Source organism: Mercenaria mercenaria, chromosome 8 (genome assembly GCF_021730395.1).
Source record: "Mercenaria mercenaria strain notata chromosome 8, MADL_Memer_1, whole genome shotgun sequence".
Classification (NCBI taxonomy): domain Eukaryota; kingdom Metazoa; phylum Mollusca; class Bivalvia; order Venerida; family Veneridae; genus Mercenaria; species Mercenaria mercenaria.
Window position 1 is genome coordinate 33,584,400 of NC_069368.1, and position 19,542 is coordinate 33,603,941.

Consider the following 19,542-nt stretch of genomic DNA (forward strand, 5'->3'; position numbering starts at 1 on the left):
GAAGGGATTTTAATATTACTTGGCACAGATGTTTCCCTTGATGAGACGACACCCAGTACCCTAGCTTAAAGGTCAAGGTCACACTTTGGGATCAAAGGTCAAGAGGATTTTTTTCCTGTCCGGTCTATAACTTTGTCATGCAAAGCAGGATTTAGATATCAGTTGGCACAAATATTCCCCTGGATGAGACATGTCATGCGCAAGAACCAGGTCCCTAGGTCTAAGGTCAAGGTCATATTTAGAGGTCAAATGTCAAATTCAAGAATGACTTTGTACGGAACATTTCTTCTTCATGCATGGAGGGATTTTGATGTAACTTGGACCAAATGTTCACCACCATGAGGCACCCTTGTTTTTAGAATTACGTCCCTTTGTTGTTACTATAAATAGATTTAATTGTAACTTTTTTATTACTGGCGGTAGAGAAAAATCGAGACCACTTTTCTGTGGTACAGCATGCATGTTACATCCAATTTTTAGGTGTATTTTGACCTTTCTCTACCTGGTAAAGAGTTTCTTGTGGACTTATATTATTATTATTTTTTTTTTTTTTTTTTAAAGATTAATTTCCCTTTGTTGTTACTATAAATAACTTACATGATAACATTTTTATAATCAGCCAAAAAAATTCAATATGAAAACAACTGTGGGTTTTTATATATGCACATTTTAATCCAAGTGTGTTGTTATAACATATTGTATATGTAGTACAATATTGTTTATACATCATTGACAGATATCAATTCATTATGTTATACTGCAGTAGAGAAAATTAGGTGCCTTCCAGTAGGGGACTTTGTATTGCATGGCAATACTTCATTCACTTGTTTATGTGGGGTTTGGTCAATAGATCTTTCAAGATTTTTATTAACAAACAATCCTCATATGAAATACACATTTTTGACCTAACAATCAAAATGAAAGCAGAAAATGTTCCAACTAACTGCCCTGGAGACCAGCAGAATGTTATAAAAGTTAAGACTTAACTTAGGATATTGTCAGGTTATCATTTATGATTGATTACTATTTCCAGAGTGGCATTAATTTTGTTTTTCTAGTTATTTTGTAAAAGAAAAGATTATAACATTGGATAATTTTTAACTCTTTCAGGGCAGAGGCCAGTGTACCAAGATTGTCCGAGTTAAATCCATATGTAAGCATTCATACACTGACCACCCCACTGAATGACTCGACTGATCTACAGTACCTAAAACAATATCAGGTAAACCATATAGAAAATGCAAGGTAAAAAATGCTAAGGTTTGAAATCATTCTGTGTACTCCAGCATTTGACTGGTAGGTTCTGAATACATGTTTTGAAATTGACCAATGACAATGCTGTATACAGAGACTGGTTGTCAAACACTTCCTTAAAATTCTTGCAGCCAGTACTTCCATGTGGTAAACAACATTTCATTAAGAAATAACATATCCCAAACAGTGATTTGCAAAGAAATTAGTCTTACTAGAGTGCAGAAGATTGTGGGATTGTTCCGTGGTGGGGTATTATCGAAGATGTAAAAAAAGGTACTAGTAGCTGCCTGACTTGGCACTCTGCATTGTCAGTATAATGTGACTGGGTGAAGTATCATGCCAATTGTCTAGTGTATGATATTTCAATGAGGCAACACTATAAAGTTTGGCATTTAGGTCACTGCTACAAGAAGAAACCAAAACTAAAAGATCCTGAACCAAAACACACACAGTTTATGGGACCAGCTTGTAGGATCAATAATCATGTATGGGGCCTCCATGGCTGAATGGTTAAGGTCGCTGACTTCAATTCACTTGCCCCTCATCGATCTGGGTTCGAGCCTCACTCGGGGGTGTTGAATTCTTCATGTGAGGAAGTCGTCCAGCTTGTTTACGGAAGGTTGGTGGTTATACCCTGGTGCCGACTAGGGATGAAATAATGCACAGAGGGGCAACTGGGGTCTTCCTCCACCATCAAAGCTTGAAAGTCGCCATATGACCTATAATTGTTGGTGCAATGTTAAACCCAACAAAATAAATAAAAAATTACTCGTGTATAAATGCTTTTTTGCCTGGACAGACTGTGTTTTGGAATGGCAATTCAGTATCTTTTAAAATCTGAAAGTCTGAAAATAAGAGAAATTATCAGTAAAAATTTAAATGGATAGTTTTGTTCAAAAATGATGTAAAGGCATCAGTAAAATGAAATAAAAAAAACAACAAAAAGAAATTGGTTATTGCATTAAATTTTGGTAAGGATGAGTTTGTATAGCTCTACATCACATAGGGATATTTTTGTTTGACAAGATGTTATAATAAAAATTGACCAAATGTAGTGGCTAGTGGCAGCACAGCCCAGTAGAAATTAATTTAATGTGTATGTTGCTTGATACTGCAATATCTTACGATGATAAATTTTAAGTAAATTCATTAACCTTTAGCATGCTAGATAAATTGTCGTCTGCTGGAAATGTCATCTGCTAAAATTGTGAAGTTCATTCAATTTGCTCCAAAATTGGAAGAAATATTGTCAGAGTAGCAAACAGCTTGGAACCTGATCAGACACCGATTTAATCGGCGTCTGATCTGGTTCCAAGCTGTTTGCAAAGGCTGTTAAATTCACCTGCAGCAGGCTAAGGGTTAAATTGTCATATGACATGATGCTTGGAAAAAATGTACCTTGTAAGTTGTGTCTTTGTCTGTGTTTCGTGGAAAAACATAGAAATTTCAACAAAGTAATGGTTAGCTATACAGTCAAACCTGTCTATTAAGACCACTCTTGGGAGAGACAAAATGTGGTTTTTATTAGGAGGTGACCTTTATTCACAGGTTAAAATACACTGTAAATGTTAAAATGGGAAACAAAAGATATGGTCTTTAGTGCCAGGTGGTCTCTTTTCAGAGGTGGTCTTTAACACAGATTTGACTGTAACAAACTGGAGATCGATCTTTTCCTACAGTGACTGGTAAATCAATTTTAATACATGAAACATTAATTTCTTTTCTCTGTCAGATTACAAATATATTACTAATGTTGAATACAGTAGGTGGGGTAGCACCAATTGAGGTGAATTTAGAATTGATTTTATCTCAGACCAGCTCAAACTTTTCCAAGCCCTGCTATTACTATTTAAAAGATCATTGTTTGTTTCAGTGTGTCATAGTGACAGAGCTACCTCACTCGATACAAGTAAAGGTGAATTCATTCTGTCGGACCAGTGAAATACAGGTACAGTGTCTAGTTCTTCTGTCTTTGAAAATATTTTCATCATCTGAATAGACATCATAATCATCATGTAATGTATATGGTTATTAGTCTTCTACTGGCTGAAACCACTTCAAGGATCCAAGGATTGTGTCTCACCTTTCTTTCGGTCTGTCACTTTGTCAGTCCGTCCCAGTATATTATGGTCCATAACTGCCATCCATTAAAACTTAGCACGAATGTTCCCCATAATGAGATGATTGTCTCACACAAAACAAAACCTATAGTGCCAAGGTCAAAAATAAAATTCGGCATTGAGATTCATAATTGTGCATAAACTAAAAATGAGCTGAAATCCATAAGGTATTCTGGTTGGAAAGCCTGGTCTAACACCTGTGTGTCATGTATTTTATACCAAATAAACATTGGTGCAACTGCATTGTACTTCAGATGGTGTCATGAAAAAAAACATGCTTGTGGAAATCATGCTTTATGTTGTTATCAATTTTCTGTGCAGTGGTCTCCCATTACATTACAGTCTTCGGCACAGTGGCCTCCCCTGACAGTACAGCCTTATACACAGTGGTCTCCCCTTACATTACAGCCTCCTACAAAGTGGCCTCCCCTTACAGTACAGCCTTATACACAGTGGTCTCCCCTTAGAATAATTTGTCCTGCACAGTAGTCTCCCTTTACATAACAGTCTCCTGCACAGTGGTCTGCCTTTACATAACAATCTCCTGCACAGTTGTCTCCCCTTACAGTACAGCCTCCTGCACAGTGGTCTGCCTTTACATAACAATCTCCTGCACAGTGGTCTCCCCTTTCAGTACAACCTCCTGCACAGTGACCTCCCTTTACATAACAGTCTCCTGCACAGTGGTCTCCCCTTACAGTACAACCTCCTGCACAGTGGTCTCCCCTTACTGTACAATCTCCTGCACAGTGGTCTCCCCTTACAGTACAACCTCCTGCACAGTGGTCTCACTTTACATAACAATCTCCTGCACAGTGGTCTCCCCTTACATCAGAATGTCCTGCACAGTGGTCTCCCCTTACAGTACAACCTCCTGCACAGTGGTCTTCCTTTATATAACAATCTCCTGCACAGTAGTCTCCCCTTACAGTACAATTTTCTGCACAGTGGTCTCCCTTTACATAACAATCTCCTGCACAGTGGTCTCCCTTTACATAACAATCTCCTGCACAGTAGTCTCCCCTTACATCACAATGTCCTACAAAGCGGTCTCCCAATACAGTACTATTTATAGTCTTACCTGAAAGTAAAAACTCATGCACAGTGGTCTCCCTTTACATTCCAGTCTCCTTACTCTCCTATGCAGTGGTCTCCCTTAAAGTACAATCTCCTTTGCAGATGTCTCCCCCTTAGAGTACAATCTTCTACACAGTTGTCACCCTTTTCAGTACAATTGCATCACATAAGCAGTTGTCTCCCATTGCAGTTAAGACCAGCATTTTTATCAAGATTTTGATCAGTTGTTTTCTTTCATCATTTGATTAGAAAATTTAATTGGTGAAATTGTTTTTAGTTTTTTCTAGAGATTTAAGACTAATGTGGGTGATAACATGAGCAATATGAAATCAAAAATCAGAAAATATTAATTCAAATTCTTGTCAATGGTCATGTGACTTTCATGGTCACATGATATCTGTGACAGCTGTGATTAATTTAATGCTGGGGTAGATAATCACTGCTTGGAGTTTAAAATATAATATGCATGTTAAAATTCTGTTTAATCCACTGGATAATTCTTCTTTGAATCAAGTGGGAGGTGATATGCAAATGAGATATAGAATTGTACTTAAAACTTTTCTTTCGTAGTTTATCAGTGCAGATGTGTATGGCCTATTCTGTGGAGCATTTTGTGATTTTGGCGACAGTTTTGAAGTTGCAGATCCAAATGGTGAAGAACCGAAGGAAGTTTTTATTGCAAATGTTACCAAAGTGAGTATTATATCAGAGGACTTAATCTGGCAGTATAGCTTTAGTTAACAGTCACTTATACTATTAAGAATTCGGAAAATAATGTGGGGGAACTCTTTTGCTTAAAATAATTTATCAAGATGTTACTATGTGATGTGCTTTTCGAGATTCAGACATATTTTGGATTCGGCCAATGAAACATGTCAGATTTTAACTGCACATTACAGCTGAAACGTTTTTGATCAAATTTAAACAAGGAGGTATCATCCAAAGTGCTTCTGAAAGTCTGAAATTGCTTTTGTGGAAAGGGGCCCTTGCCCCCTGCGACACTCAGTAGGACTTTGTACTCAGACCCCATTAGATGCCTAAGATGGTCCTAAACCTTGGCTCAAATATTTCCAGTCTCTCAGTCTTCAGCTTAGTCACATTTAAATAATAGTTTGAAAGGAAAAATCAAACATTCTTATATATTAGAGAATAGTTCTGTAGTGTAAGGTCTGTCACAAAAGTCTACAGGGTATGTTAAGTGAACAATTCATCTCTTACATTTATCAATTGAATTTAAATCTGTTAGGTGAGAAATGTTTTCTACAGCCAGTCAGTGTGTAATGTGCAAGACAAAGACTCTAAGCTCAAAGTTAAAGGGTCTGTTTCATGTATAGTCCATAGCTCTGCCACCAATCAATTGACTATAATATGAATCGTTGCAGAATGTTTTTCTTCATCATGAGGCAGATAATTATGTTGTGCATAAGACACATGCCAGTAACTCCTAGGTTAAAGTCATGCTTGAAAGTCAAAGGTTTGCAAGGTTTTATGTCTTTCATTAAATCTTCCAGCCATCACAAGATTTTAATATTACTTAGCACAAATGTTCTCAATACAAGATGATGTGCCAGGGGCAAGACCCAGGTTCCAAGGTCAAAGTCGTGCTTCCCAGACCATTTCTCAACCATCCATTAATTTATTAGAACTAAATTATGTCCATAATAAGTCAAAGTATATTGCATGCATGATTCAAGCCAAAAACTAAAAGTACTTAAGTATTAAGAGCAAAATGATGTGCTTAACATAGGCAGGACACATCAGTGATTTTCTGACAATGGATTGTTCTCATTTTACAGGAGAATCCCGGTGTAGTGACATGTCTAGATAACAAAATGCATGGTTTTGAGACTGATGATACTGTCACATTCAGGGAAGTCACTGGAATGACTAAACTCAACAATATGCAGTGTAAAATTAAAGGTATGAATTTAATGGTATGTAAGTATTGAAGGTATACATTTAATATCATCTAGGATTTGAAGGTATCCATTTAATGGCATCTAGGATTGGAAGGTATGCATTTAATGGCATCTAGGATTGGAAGGTATGCGTTTAATGACATCCAGGATTTTAAGGTATACATTTAATGGCATCTAGGATTGGAAGATGTGCATTCAGTGGCATACAGGATTGGAAGGTATGCATTTAATGGCATCTAGGATTTGAAGGTATGCATCTAGGATTTGAAGGTATGCATTTAATGGCATCTAGGATTGGAAGGTATGCATTTAATGGCATCTAGGATTGGAAAGTGTACATTTAATAGCATCTAGGACTGGAAGATGTGCATTTAATGGCATCTAGGATTCATTGGCATCTAGAATTGGAAGGTATGCATTGATTTAAAGGAGAAAGAATTACATTTCTTTGAAAATTTTGTAATGCCATTTCCAACAATATTTCAGTTATTGAGCATATTTTTGGCATATAATGGTTCGGTGATTTTCAATGTACTGGTAGTTATGGCCTATGTATATTGGGTATGTAATAATATTTGTTTTTGTTCACAGTTAAATCACCATATGCATTCAGTATCTGTGATACCTCTGGTGAGGAGTTTGCTCCATACATTAGTGGTGGAATCTGTACACAGGTGAAAATTGGCAAAACTGTTACCTCTGTAAGTATTCGTCATTATTTCTTTGAAGCAACATGTTCTGTAAAGAAAATAACATCTAAGTGAAATCACAGGGCTAAATTTTCATTATCAATAGCATTTAGTGAACTCCCCTGTCTATATTAGTAGGACTTAATTTATGTTATCCTTTACCTCGCTAAATTTCTGAAATTGGCTGGTTTATCAGTCAGTTCGGGCAGTAGCATTTATTATTTGAAGGGATGTTCACTGAAAATTTCCTGATGGAATAGCAAACAGTGCAGCCCATGATAATGATAATGATCTTGGTCTGCACTAGTCACAAAGGCAGAATCACTTGCTGCCAGAAGGCTTAAGGTTAAAATCGTGGAAGAAATTAGAATGTCACTTTTAGAAATCGATTCAGAGGGGATTCATGTTAATCCATGTGATTTGTGTAAAGCACTTCTTTTTTCTCAAGGTACTGCCAAATATCAATGGGGAAAGCTACAGAAACTAACTTTTAATTGTCAGAATGTGCCCAGTTCTATTTTAAAAACTTACAGATAATTTGAATTTTTTCAGGAATGTCTAGAAAAACAGCTTATGAAGCCAGACATTCTTATAACAGACTTCAGCAAGCTTGAGGTAGGGATACAACAGGTGTTTGATTTTAAGAACAAAAGTTAGAAAACAGAAGAAGCTAGCATTAAAGTCTTTTTAAGTTAATGATGTAAGAGATACATTTAGTTCTGCATGCTCGGATGAATTTTTTTTCCAACAATTTGTCAAATAGAATGTAGAATTTGTTTAGACCCTGATTTTTCAAAACTATTGGTAAAAACATGAAAATTCATTCATATGAAATAATGGTTTTACAGTAAATATAAATATGAATCACTGACTGTAATCTCTGTTCGCTGGCTTTCCTGTCAGGCTGACATACTGGTCTCATTGTTTTGATGTGACACAAAGAAACAAGAACTTCTACTTAAATTCAGTACACCTCTGCAAAGGTTGATATTTTCTTTTCCATCAGAGTTAATATGAAGTGAATTAACCTCATTAGAGTAGTAACCCCTCCACAGCAGATACATTTTCAGCCTCCCCAGTGGTGTTTGTTCAAAAGATGTATTAAGGTATTGGACCCCTAATAGTAATGTTTAAAAAATGGCATTTGCTTGGTATATATTCTTAAAGTTGACCGTGTTTCACTGTGTTGCAATTTTTAAACACTTGTTACTGTGCCGTTTTTAGCTTGACTATTCGAAGAATAGTCTAGCTATTCTACTCACCCTGGCGTCGGCGTCAGCGTCACACTTGGTTAAGTTTTTGCATGCAAGTACATACAGCTATCATTTAAAGGCATATAGCTTTGAAACTTATTTATTCTTTTTCTAGGTCAATTACCAACCTCACCGGGTCAAGTTCCATAACTCTAACATGTATTTTGAGCAAATTATGCCCCCTTTTGGACTTAGAAAATTCTGGTTAAAGTTTTACATGCAAGTTACTATCTCCAAAACTAATGCAGATATTGAATTGAAACTTCACATGTGTCTTCGGGGTTATAAAACTAGTTGATAGCACCAAGTCCCATAACTCTGACCTTCATTTTGGCCAAATTATGCCCCCTTTTGGACTTAGAAAATTCTGGTTAAAGTTTAGCGTGCAAGTACATACAGCTATTACTAAAAGGCATATAGATTTGAAACTTATTTTTTCTTTTTCTAGATGAATTACCTACCTCACTGGGTCAAGTCCCATAACTCTGGCATGTATTTTGGGCAAATTATGCCCCCTTTTGGACTTAGAAAATCCTGGTTAAAGTTTTACATGCAAGTAACTATCTCCAAAACTACTTCAGATATTAAATTGAAACTTCACATGTGTCTTTGGGGTTATAAAACAAGTTGATAGCACCAAGTCCCATAACTCTGACATGTATTTTGGGCAAATTATGCCCCCTTTTGGACTTAGAAAATCCTGGTTAAAGTTTTGCATGCAAGTACATACAGCTATTACTAAAAGGCATATAGCTTTGAAACTTATTTATTCTTTTTCTAGGTCAATTACCAACCTCACTGGGTCAAGTTCCATAACTCTTAACATGTATTTTGAGCAAATTATGCCCCCTTTTGGACTTAGAAAATTCTGGTTAAAGTTTTACATGCAAGTTACTATCCCCAAAACTAATGCAGATATTGAATTGAAACTTAACATGTTTCTTCAGGGTTATAAAAAATAGTTGATAACATCAAGTCCCATAACTCTGATATGTATTTTGGTCAAATTATGTCACCTTTTGACCTTAAAACTCTTTTGATATTTAACATTTTGGGTAATAACTTCCTGCTTCTGTGACAATATTTCGAATAGTCGAGCTTGGCTGTCTTACGGACAGCTCTTGTTTTTTTTTTTGTGCCCCCTCCCCATGAGTGGTGGGAGCATATAGATCTGCTCTTGTCCATCCGTCCGTCCTTCCGAAAATGTTGTGTTGCGCCTAGCGCCAAAAGTATTTGACGTAAAGTCACAAAACTTTACAGGAATGTTGGTCAGCATGACTTTGTATAGTTGTGCGCCTGAGGTTTCGCATCTGGATTCATTCAGTCATGAAGGAGTAATGGCCCCTGACTGTAAAAATTTGTCATTTTAGAGTTGTGTCATGCCTTGCTCCAAAAGTATTTGACGTAGAGTCACAAAACTTTACAGGAATGTTGGTCAGCATATGTAATTGTGCACTTGGGATTTCGCGTCCGGATTCATTCAGTCCTGTAGGAGTTATGGCCCGTGACTTAGGAAAAAATTGGTCATTGTAATGTTGTGTTGTGCGTAGCTCCAAAAGTATTTGACTGAGAGTCACCAAAGTTTACAGAAATGTTGGTCAGCAATTTGTGCACCTGGGGTTTTGCGTCCGGATTCATTCAGTCGTGTAGGAGTTGTGGCCCCTGACTTAGTTAAAAATTGGTCATTTTAATGTTGTGTCGTGCGTAGCTGCAAAGTATTTGACCTAGAGTCACCAAAGTTTACAGGAATGTTGGTCAGCATGTGCAGTTGTGCACCCTGGGTTTTGCATCTGGATTCATTCAGTCCTGTAGGAGTTATAGCCCCTGACTTAGGTAAAAATTGGTCATTTTAATGTTTTGTCGCACATAGCTCCAAAAGTATTTGACCTAGAGTCACCAAAGTTTACAGGAGTGTTGGTCAGCATGTGCTGTTGTGCACCTGAGGTTTCGCATCCGGATTCTTCAGTATTGTATGGCCCCTGACCTAGGAAAAATATTTTACCTACAGTCATTATTTCACTACACAAGACCAGACTTCTTGTCCAGACTTACTCAAAAAAAAGTTTGTTAAACATGTATGTTAAAATGTACTTGACCTAGAATCATAAAACATTAGAGGATTGTTTTATAGCCTATGAAGTGTTCTCTTTAGGATTTTACTCAGCTAGGCCAGAGTTATGGCCAACTAAGTGAAAAATAAACATAAGGTTCTTAAAAGTTTGTGTTGCAAACATCTTCAAAATTGTTTCACCTGAGTCATTAAACCATGTTACAGTGGCAGGAGTCAGGGCACCTGTGTCCTATGGACACACATCTAGTTTTAATAAATTTTGTATAATTTATGGTATTTCCTCAAGCTCAAGTAGAGACAAATTTCGAAGTGATGGCTACTATCCAAAACATTTGCAGAGAATACATTATATAGTTAAATTTGATAAAAGAAACATCAACCTATTGGTAAACAATTATGAAACACAAAATAAAATTGACAATTTCATTTTTTTCTAGGGTGCCTCAAGTAAACGGATTTAATTAGACAGAATTCTAACTCCAATATTGAAAAATTAAAGTCGAATCCTGCGGGTCTGTTTTGAATTTTGCTCACCTCGTTTAAAAATAAGCTTGGGGCAGAAGTAAAACCTATCTACATTTCTTTCACAATATGTAATATAAAGAGTTAAGGCAAAATAGAAAACTTTTACCGCATGTAACTCTGTATTTTTAAAGATGTCTAAGTTAACTCTAACCCTTCTGTTTCGGAGGTGAATTCACTTTGAACAGCAAGAAATCAATTGTCAAGTGAAAATTTTCCACTTTTATACAATAAATCAATAGTAAGTCTTAAAAGAAGTAAAAACTCACTAGAAGCCTGCCCGCTTAACTCAGTAGGGAGAGCATCGGTCTGCAGATCGCAGGGTCACGAGTTCGATCTCCGGGCGGGGCGTATGTTCTCCATGACGATTTGATAAAAGACATTGTGTCTGAAATCATTTGTCCTCCACCTCTGATAATTCATGTGGGGAAGTTGGCAGTTACTTACGGAGAACAGGTTTGTACTGGTATAGAATCCAGGAACACAGGTTAGGTTAACTGCCCGTGGTTACATGACTGAGATACTGTTGATAAAATGCATTGTGTCTGAAATCATTTGTCCTCCACCTCTGATAATTCATGTGGGGAATTTGGCAGTTACTTACGGAGAACAGGTTAGTACTGGTATGGAATCCAGGAACACTGGTTAGGTTAACTGCCCGCGGTTACATGACTGAGATACTGTTGAAAAACGGCATTAAAACCAAAACAAACAAAAAATTCACTAGAAAAAAAGGAAAATAAGAAAAAAAAATTTGGTCCCAGTGGGGCTTGAACCTAGGCACCCCTGAAAATTGCAGTCAAAGTAGGTTTATAGCAGGAATTGAATGATCTTCAAAAAGGAGGTACTCTATTACGGGTCTGATACCTTAACAGATTTCAAATTGAGGTTGGACTTGAGGTTCAAGATATTTATGCTGTTATAAATATATTTTTCAGTTGCCTATAAGCACACATGCAGGTTTTACAGCACTACATAAATTCATTGAATCCCATGGACACCTACCAAATACATGGTAAGAAATTACATTGATCTGTCTTTTAAACTTATTTTTGTAAAATAGAAATTACAGTACAGTCAATCTGTTAATAAACACCTGTCTTTGATAAGTGAAAAGGAGATCCACATTTACAGGTATTCTGTATTTACTAGTAAAGATACACTACAAATGTTAAAATTGGCAAATACTTATCCTTGGAGCCATGTGGGGTCTGTGTACAGGTGGTCTTTTACACAGGTTTGACAATAGATTTGTATAAACAATTACAACACAGTATATAGTTGAAATTCGATATCTCGACTTGTTTGTCTCAAAATTCCGGCTATCTCAAAGTCATTTTTAAGTTCCTTCCAAAAGACAGGTGCACAAAATATCATTTCAAGTCATTTTTCGAGTATCTTGATGTAAAACGCTAGGTTCTTAAGAATTCGAGATACAGAGTTTCAGCTGTGTATACTCTCTTGTTATATATGTAATACTTTGAGGTTGTTTGCTTATTTCATTACAGACTTGTTCAAATCATTAGTGAAGTAATAGATATTTAAATACATTACACCTTGTATCAAGGTCAAGGGCACTATATTATGCGAGTGTTAAACATAATTTTATATTTGAAGGTGTTCAGAGGATGCTGGCAAGATGTTAACAATTGTCTCAGAGATGAAAGGGCAAGGAATGTTTCAAGAGGTTAGAAAAAAATATCATGTGTAATAAATCGTAACTATTCCTTGGGGTCTTATTTTTGTTGATTGAGTTGTTGTGTCGCTTGATCATAATAATTTCAACAAAAAAATGATATTCCTATTATTTTATTATCTTTTTAGCTTGATTTTTTGAAGAATAGTCTAGCTATTCTACTCACCCTGGCATTGGCGTCACACCTTGGTTAAAGTTTTGTATGCAAGTACATTCAGCTATCATTTAAAGGCATATAGCTTTGAAACTTATTTTTTCTTTTTTCTAGGTCAATTACCAACCTCACTGGGTCAAGTTCCATAACTCTGACATGTATTTTGAGCAAATTATGCCCCCTTTTGGACTTAGAAAATCCTGGTTGAAGTTTTATCTCCAAAACTAATGCAGATATTGAATTGAAACTTAACATGTGTCTTCGGGGTTATAAAACTAGTTGATAGCATCAAGTCCCATAACTCTGACCTGCATTTTGGCCAAATTATGCCCCCTTTTGGACTTTGAAAATCCTGGTTAAAGTTTTGCGTGCAAGTACATACAGCTATTACTAAAAGGCATATAGATTTGAAACTTATTTTTCCTGTTTCTAAATCAGTTACCAACCTCACTGGGTCAAATCCCATAACTCTGACATGTATTTTGGGTAAATTATGCCCCCTTTTGGACTTAGAAAATTCTGGTTAAAGTTTTATATGCAAGTTACTTTCTCCAAAACTAATGCAGATATTGAATTGAAACTTCACATGTGTCTTTGGGGTTATAAAACTAGTTGATAGCAGCAAGTCCCATAACTCTGACCTGCATTTTGGCAAATTATGCCCCTTTGGACTTGAAACTCTTGATATTTTAACATTTTGGGTAAATTTTCCTGCTTCTGGGACAATATTTTGAATAGTCGAGCTTGGCTGTCTTACGGACAGCTCTTGTTTTATTTAAAACTTGTAAACCAAGAATTCACATCCCTATGAAAGAGCATATTTTTGCAGAATTTGTGCTCACAAAATTCAATGATTTCACGGTACTTATGGAATATTACTTTTGTTGCTTATTCTCTCAAATCACATAGAGTTGTATTTGGACAAAACAAAGATAGACTGGATTTAAGTTCGTTGCACTTTGTCTGTGTCAAGGTTTTTTATGCCCCCGAAGGGAGGCATATAGTTTTTGAACTGTCTGTCGGTCTGTCCGCAATTTTCAAGTCCGGTCCATATCTTTGTCATCGATCGATGGATTTTCAAATAACTTGGCATGAATGTGTACCACAGTAAGATGACGTGTCACGCGCAAGACCCAGGTCCGTAGCTCAAAGGTCAAGGTCACACTTAGACATTAAAGGATAGTGCATTGATGGGCGTGTCCGGTCCATATCTTTGTCATCGATGGATGGATTTTCAAATAACTTGGCATGAATGTGTACCAAAGTAAGACGACGTGTCTTGCGCAAGACCCAGGTCCATAGCTCAAAGGTCAAGGTCACACTTAGACGTTAAAGGTCATTTTTCATGATAGTGCATTGATGGGCGTGTCCGGTCCATATCTTTGTCATTCATGAATGGATTTTAAAATAACTACATATGAATGTGTGACACAGTAAGACGACGTGTCGCTATCAAGACCCAGCTCCGTAGGTCAAAGGTCCTAAACTCTAACATTGGCCATAACTATTCATTCAAAGTGCCATCGGGGGCATGTGTCATCCTATGGAGACAGCTCTTGTTTTCCAGATATCTCTTTAAATATAGGACAGTGTCATCATTCTAAAGAACTCCAGAGAGTGGTAGTAGCACTTCCTTATTTCAGAATATTTTTTTGGAGATAGCAACTTGTATGTAAACTTAACCAAGGTGTGACGCCGACGCCAGGGTGAGTAGAATAGCTAGACTATTCTTCGTATAGTCTAGCTATTCTACTCACCCTGGCATCGGCGTCGGTGTCGGCGTCGGCGTCACACCTTGGTTAAGTCTTTGCATGCAAGTACATACAGCTATCATTTAAAGGCATATAGCTTTGAAACTTATTTTTTCTTTTTCTAGGTCAATTACCAACCTCACTGGGTCAAGTTCCATAACTCTGACATGTATTTTGAGCAAATTATGCCCCCTTTTGGACTTAGAAAATTCTGGTTAAGTTTTACATGCAAGTTACTATCTACAAAACTAATGCAGATATTGAATTGAAACTTCACATGTGTCTTCAGGGTTATAAAACTATGTGATAGCAGCAAGTCCTATAACTCTGACCTGCATTTTGGCCAATTATGCCCCCTTTTGGACTTTGAAAATTCCGGTTAAAGTTTTGCATGCAAGCGCATACAGCTATTACTAAAAGGCATATAGACTTGAAACTTATTTTTTCTTTTTCTAGGTCAATTATCAACCTCACTGGGTCAAGTCCCATAACTCTGACATGTATTTTGGGTAAATTATGCCCCCTTTTGGACTTAGAAAATTCTGGTTAAAGTTTTACATACAAGTTACTCTCTCCAAAAGTAATGCAGATATTGAATTGCAACTTCACATGTGTCTTCAGGGTTATAAAACTAGTTGATAGCAGCGAGTCCAATAACTCTGACCTTCATTTTGGCCAAATTATGCCCCCTTTTGGACTTAGAAAATTCTGGTTAAAGTTTTGCGTGCAAGTACATATAGCTATTACTAAAAGGCATATAGATTTGAAACTTATTTTTCTTTTTCTAGGTCAATTACCAACTGCACTGGGTCAAGGTTTTACATGCAAGGTACTATCTCCAAAACTAATGCAGATAATGAATTGAAACTTCACATGTGTCTTTGGATTTATAAAACTAGTTGATAGAAGCAAGTCCCATAACTCTGATATGCATTTTGGTCAAATTATGTCCCATTTTGAACTTAAAACTCTTTTGATATTTAACATTTGGGGTAATATTTTCCTGCTTCAGGGACAATATTTCGAATAGTCGAGCTTGGCTGTCTTACAGACAGGTCTTGTTGGAGTTTGGTCAAAAAAAACTTTTGATGGGAGTTGGTTGGGTTGGTGGATAGGGGGAGGGAATTTCCATTGTAAATTTCAGCCGCTTTTTTTTCCTCCAAGATTTAAGAGACTTTTTTTTCAAAATTTGAATCTTATCCATATAGAAATGTTTCAAAAATGCAAAAAGATCCTACAACCACCCTTGATGACTGTTAAAAATGTATGTCTGGATCGTGCAAAATAAAACTGTAATATATAAATAAAAAAAAAGTTACACATAGGTGTTCAAACAGATTGTAGACTTACTAACAAATGAGGTTTTGGCAAAATATTCTTGTCAAGTCTAAAATGATGTTTCAAATGGACTAAAATGTCCAAGATAAAATTGAACTTTTGAACAAAAATAAAAAAAAAAATCATTTGCAAGTTTGCACAAATATTTAGTCCCATGTGAATCTGGGACAGTTGGTGTAAAAAGAATTGAAACCACTGTTGCCCCATGCATGATCGTGATAGGCAACTTATAGGGTCTGAACACTGGTTTTGCTGTAACTCTGTGATTCCTGCAGGTATAAAAGTTTTGAATCCATACCTCATATTATTATTTCAATGTAAATGAGATGTAAAACCAAAATTTTTGTCCTGTTTGGTCTCATGTAAACTGTGCTTTGTGTGTGTGTACCAACAACTATTTAATTCCAGTTTTAATTTTCTTGTTGATTCTCATTTCACTGTCATATGTACAATTTTATATCAACTCTGCTGAAAATATAGGTGTCACAAAAGAAAATGTTAACTAAAATTTTTCACCATCCAAGTTTATCTTTCTTTTAACTACCCTCAAACCTGTAATAAGAAGCCAGCCAAGGGAGACAAACAGTCTGACTGCTTCAGGCAGGTGATGGCTTTACCTTTACCCTGCTAAATTTCTAAATTGAACTGGTCCATCATTCAATTTGGGCAATACTGTTTACTATTCAAAGAGGTGTTCACTGAAAATTTATTGATTGAAAAGCAAACAGTGCAGACAATGAGTAGCCTGCAGGGATGTGAAAGAAGCCTTTTAAGGCAGGTTCAACAGTATACCTGAAAATATGTTATCTAAAAGAAATGTCCTGTTTATTTCAGAGTGGAGATATATCTGAGGAAGTTATCCGGTTACTTTCCTACACATGTCGTGGAAGCTTCCTGCCGTTATGTGCTGCTCTTGGTGGCATTGTGGCACAGGAGGCTCTGAAAGCAATCACCGGCAAGTTCACGCCACTCAAACAGTGGGTAAGAAACTTTCCCCTCACCATACAAGTTCTGCACTCCCTTCAGGATATATACATTTTTGAGGTTGATTATCTTAAAATGTTATGTATGTACAGTTATGAAAATAGGTCTTGTTTAAGCATGTTTTTTATCATATTTTTAGCTCGACTATTCAAAGAATAGTAGAGCTATTGGATTCACCCATGCGTCGGCGTCGGCGTCACGATTTGGTTAAGGTTTTGTATGTAAGCTGGTATCTCAGTAACCACTTGTGGGAATGGATTGAAACTTCACACACTTATTCACTGTGATAAACTGACCTACATTGCACAGGTTCCATAACTCTATTTTGCATTTTTACAAAATTGTGTCCCCTTTTTGACTTAGAAATTCTGGGTTAAGGTTTTGTATGTAAGCTGGTATCTCAGTACCCACTAATGGGAATGGATTGAATCTTCACACACTTGTTCACTGTCATGATCTGACATGCCCTGTGTAGGTCCCATAACTCTACTTTGCATTTTTGTCAAAATTATGCCCCTTTTTCGACTTAGAAATTCTTGGTTAAGGTTTTGTATGTAAGCTGGTATCTCAGTACCCACTAATGGGAATGGATTGAAACTTCACACACTTGTTCACTGTCATGATCTGACATGCACTGTGTAGGTCCCATAACTCTACTTTGTAATTTTTTTCAAAATTATGCCCCTTTTTCGACTTGGCAGTTTTTGGTTAAATTTTTGTATGTAAGCTGGTATTTCAGTATCCACTTATGGGAAAGGATTGAAACTTCACGCACTTGTTCACTTTATGAGCTGATAAGCTCTGTGAAGGTTCCATAACCCTTTTCCCCATTTTTACAAAATTATGCCCCTTTTATCGACTTTTGTATTCATTCAATTGACAAGACTGTTGAATAGTCGAGCGTTGCTGTCCTCCGACAGCACTTGTTAAGAATACTGACAGTCTGTTTTAATGACATTTTCTGTTATTTCTAAATAATGAATTTCAGTAATGCCTCTGATGAACATAATTTCTTACATGAACATAAAGATGTGTGCCTTCTAAAGAAATACAGTAAAACTCTGTTAATGACCCTCTAAAGAACAAATACTTATCCACAGAAGCAGGTATTAAAGGTCAAGGTCACAGTAGCCTCAAAACTGAAAATGGTTTCCAAGCAAACAACTGGAAAAGGCCTGGACCTGCAGCCCCAAAACTTTGTTGAAAGATTACCTTTAGCCAGAAGATGATCCTTATTGTTTTAGGTCAAGGTCACAGTTGCTAAATGCTGAAAACAGTCCTTGATCAATAACTGGAGAAGGTTTGGACCTTATGTAGTCAAACTTCAAAAGATGATATCCTTTGCTCACGAAACAACCCCTATTTTTTTCTTGGGTCATGAAGTCAAATTTCAAAGTGACAGTGTATTTGAAACATTTGGTTACCTGTAACAGGCCTCCATTGGGAGTAAACAGCTCTTGGTTGTTCTGATTTTAATGTATATGGCATAATTTGAATTCTTTGATACTGGATGGACTGCAAGAATTGCTTGAGCCAGCCCAGGTGCTGGAGCCAACCCAGGTACTTGAGCCAACCCTGGCGCTTGAGCCAGCTCAGGTGATTGAGCCGACCCAGGTAATTGAGCCAACCCAGGTGCTTGAGCTAACCCAGGTGATTGAGCCATTGATGCACAAGAGATCAGTATTTCACTTTAAATCTGTTTAGGACAGTCATGCATATGTTAGAAGTTTGAATGAATACAAGGATGACATGTGATTGAAGATACTGATTTTATTACAGCTGTATCTGGATGCTGTGGATGTATTAAACAAAGATGATGGAGAAAACACCCAGTTATTTCAAGCAAAGCAAGTATTTTATTGTCTTCCCACCTTTGTATAACATTTATCAATGGTAAAAAAGCCCTTTATTTGTATAAACATGAAAACCGAAAACAAAACTTTTCCAGGGTTTGCAGTTTCATTTTTGTTGTTGTTAAAGAACAAATCATGTTATGTTAAGGGACTGCTTTTTGTCATTCCTTTAAGTGATATTTTAATGCAAGTTTTACTGTATTTTTGTGCCCCCTTCCCCCAAACTTTTTGGTAGTGGGGAGCTTAGATTTGCCCTTGTCTGTATATCCAGCCATCTGTCCATACGAATTTGTGTTGTGCATATCTCAAAAAGTATTTGACCTAGAGTTATACAACCTTACAGCATGCCAAGTTGTGGATGGGATTTCATCTCTTCACACAGCCAGACCAAAATTATGGCCCTTGACTTAGTGGGGGCACCAGTGTCCTATGGACACACGCCTAGTTGAAGCAATGCTGAAAGACATAATATCAGTTTGAAATTTTAACTATGTTCCAGGACATGGGTTTGGAACTCCTATATCTGACTTGTCCGACTCGAGACTTTTTGTTTGCGGACAAGGGCATTTTTTCATTCCGTTTGTCCGTTGACAAGCATACATTTTTAATCCCCCGCCATGGCGGAGGGATTATAGGAATGGTCTGCGTGCGTCCGTCCTTCCGTCTTCCCGTCCGTAACAAAATCGTGTCCAGTCCATATCTCCTAAACCACTTGAAGGATTTTCATGAAACTTGGGTCAAATGATCACCTCATCAAGACAGTGTGCAGAACTAATGAGTCAGCCTTGTGGGTTCAAGGTCAAGGTCACAACGCAAGGTCAAAGGTTTGAGCCTGCCATTTTGTGTCCGCTCTATATCTCA

The 19,542-nt window shown here is 36.8% G+C and overlaps 1 protein-coding gene across 2 annotated transcripts in view; it reads left to right on the forward strand.

Annotated features, from left to right (window-relative positions):
- Positions 1 to 19,542, forward strand: part of LOC123566622 (ubiquitin-like modifier-activating enzyme 6) — a 78,936-nt gene that overhangs the window by 32,634 nt on the left and 26,760 nt on the right. For both annotated transcript variants that reach the window (XM_053549701.1, XM_053549700.1), the window contains exons 6-15: positions 1,111 to 1,222; positions 3,128 to 3,202; positions 5,022 to 5,144; positions 6,248 to 6,371; positions 6,962 to 7,071; positions 7,612 to 7,674; positions 11,844 to 11,920; positions 12,523 to 12,592; positions 16,679 to 16,825; positions 18,608 to 18,675. In XM_053549701.1, coding sequence (XP_053405676.1) covers positions 1,111 to 1,222; positions 3,128 to 3,202; positions 5,022 to 5,144; positions 6,248 to 6,371; positions 6,962 to 7,071; positions 7,612 to 7,674; positions 11,844 to 11,920; positions 12,523 to 12,592; positions 16,679 to 16,825; positions 18,608 to 18,675 — 969 coding nt within the window. The remainder of the gene's footprint in view (positions 1 to 1,110; positions 1,223 to 3,127; positions 3,203 to 5,021; positions 5,145 to 6,247; positions 6,372 to 6,961; positions 7,072 to 7,611; positions 7,675 to 11,843; positions 11,921 to 12,522; positions 12,593 to 16,678; positions 16,826 to 18,607; positions 18,676 to 19,542) is intronic.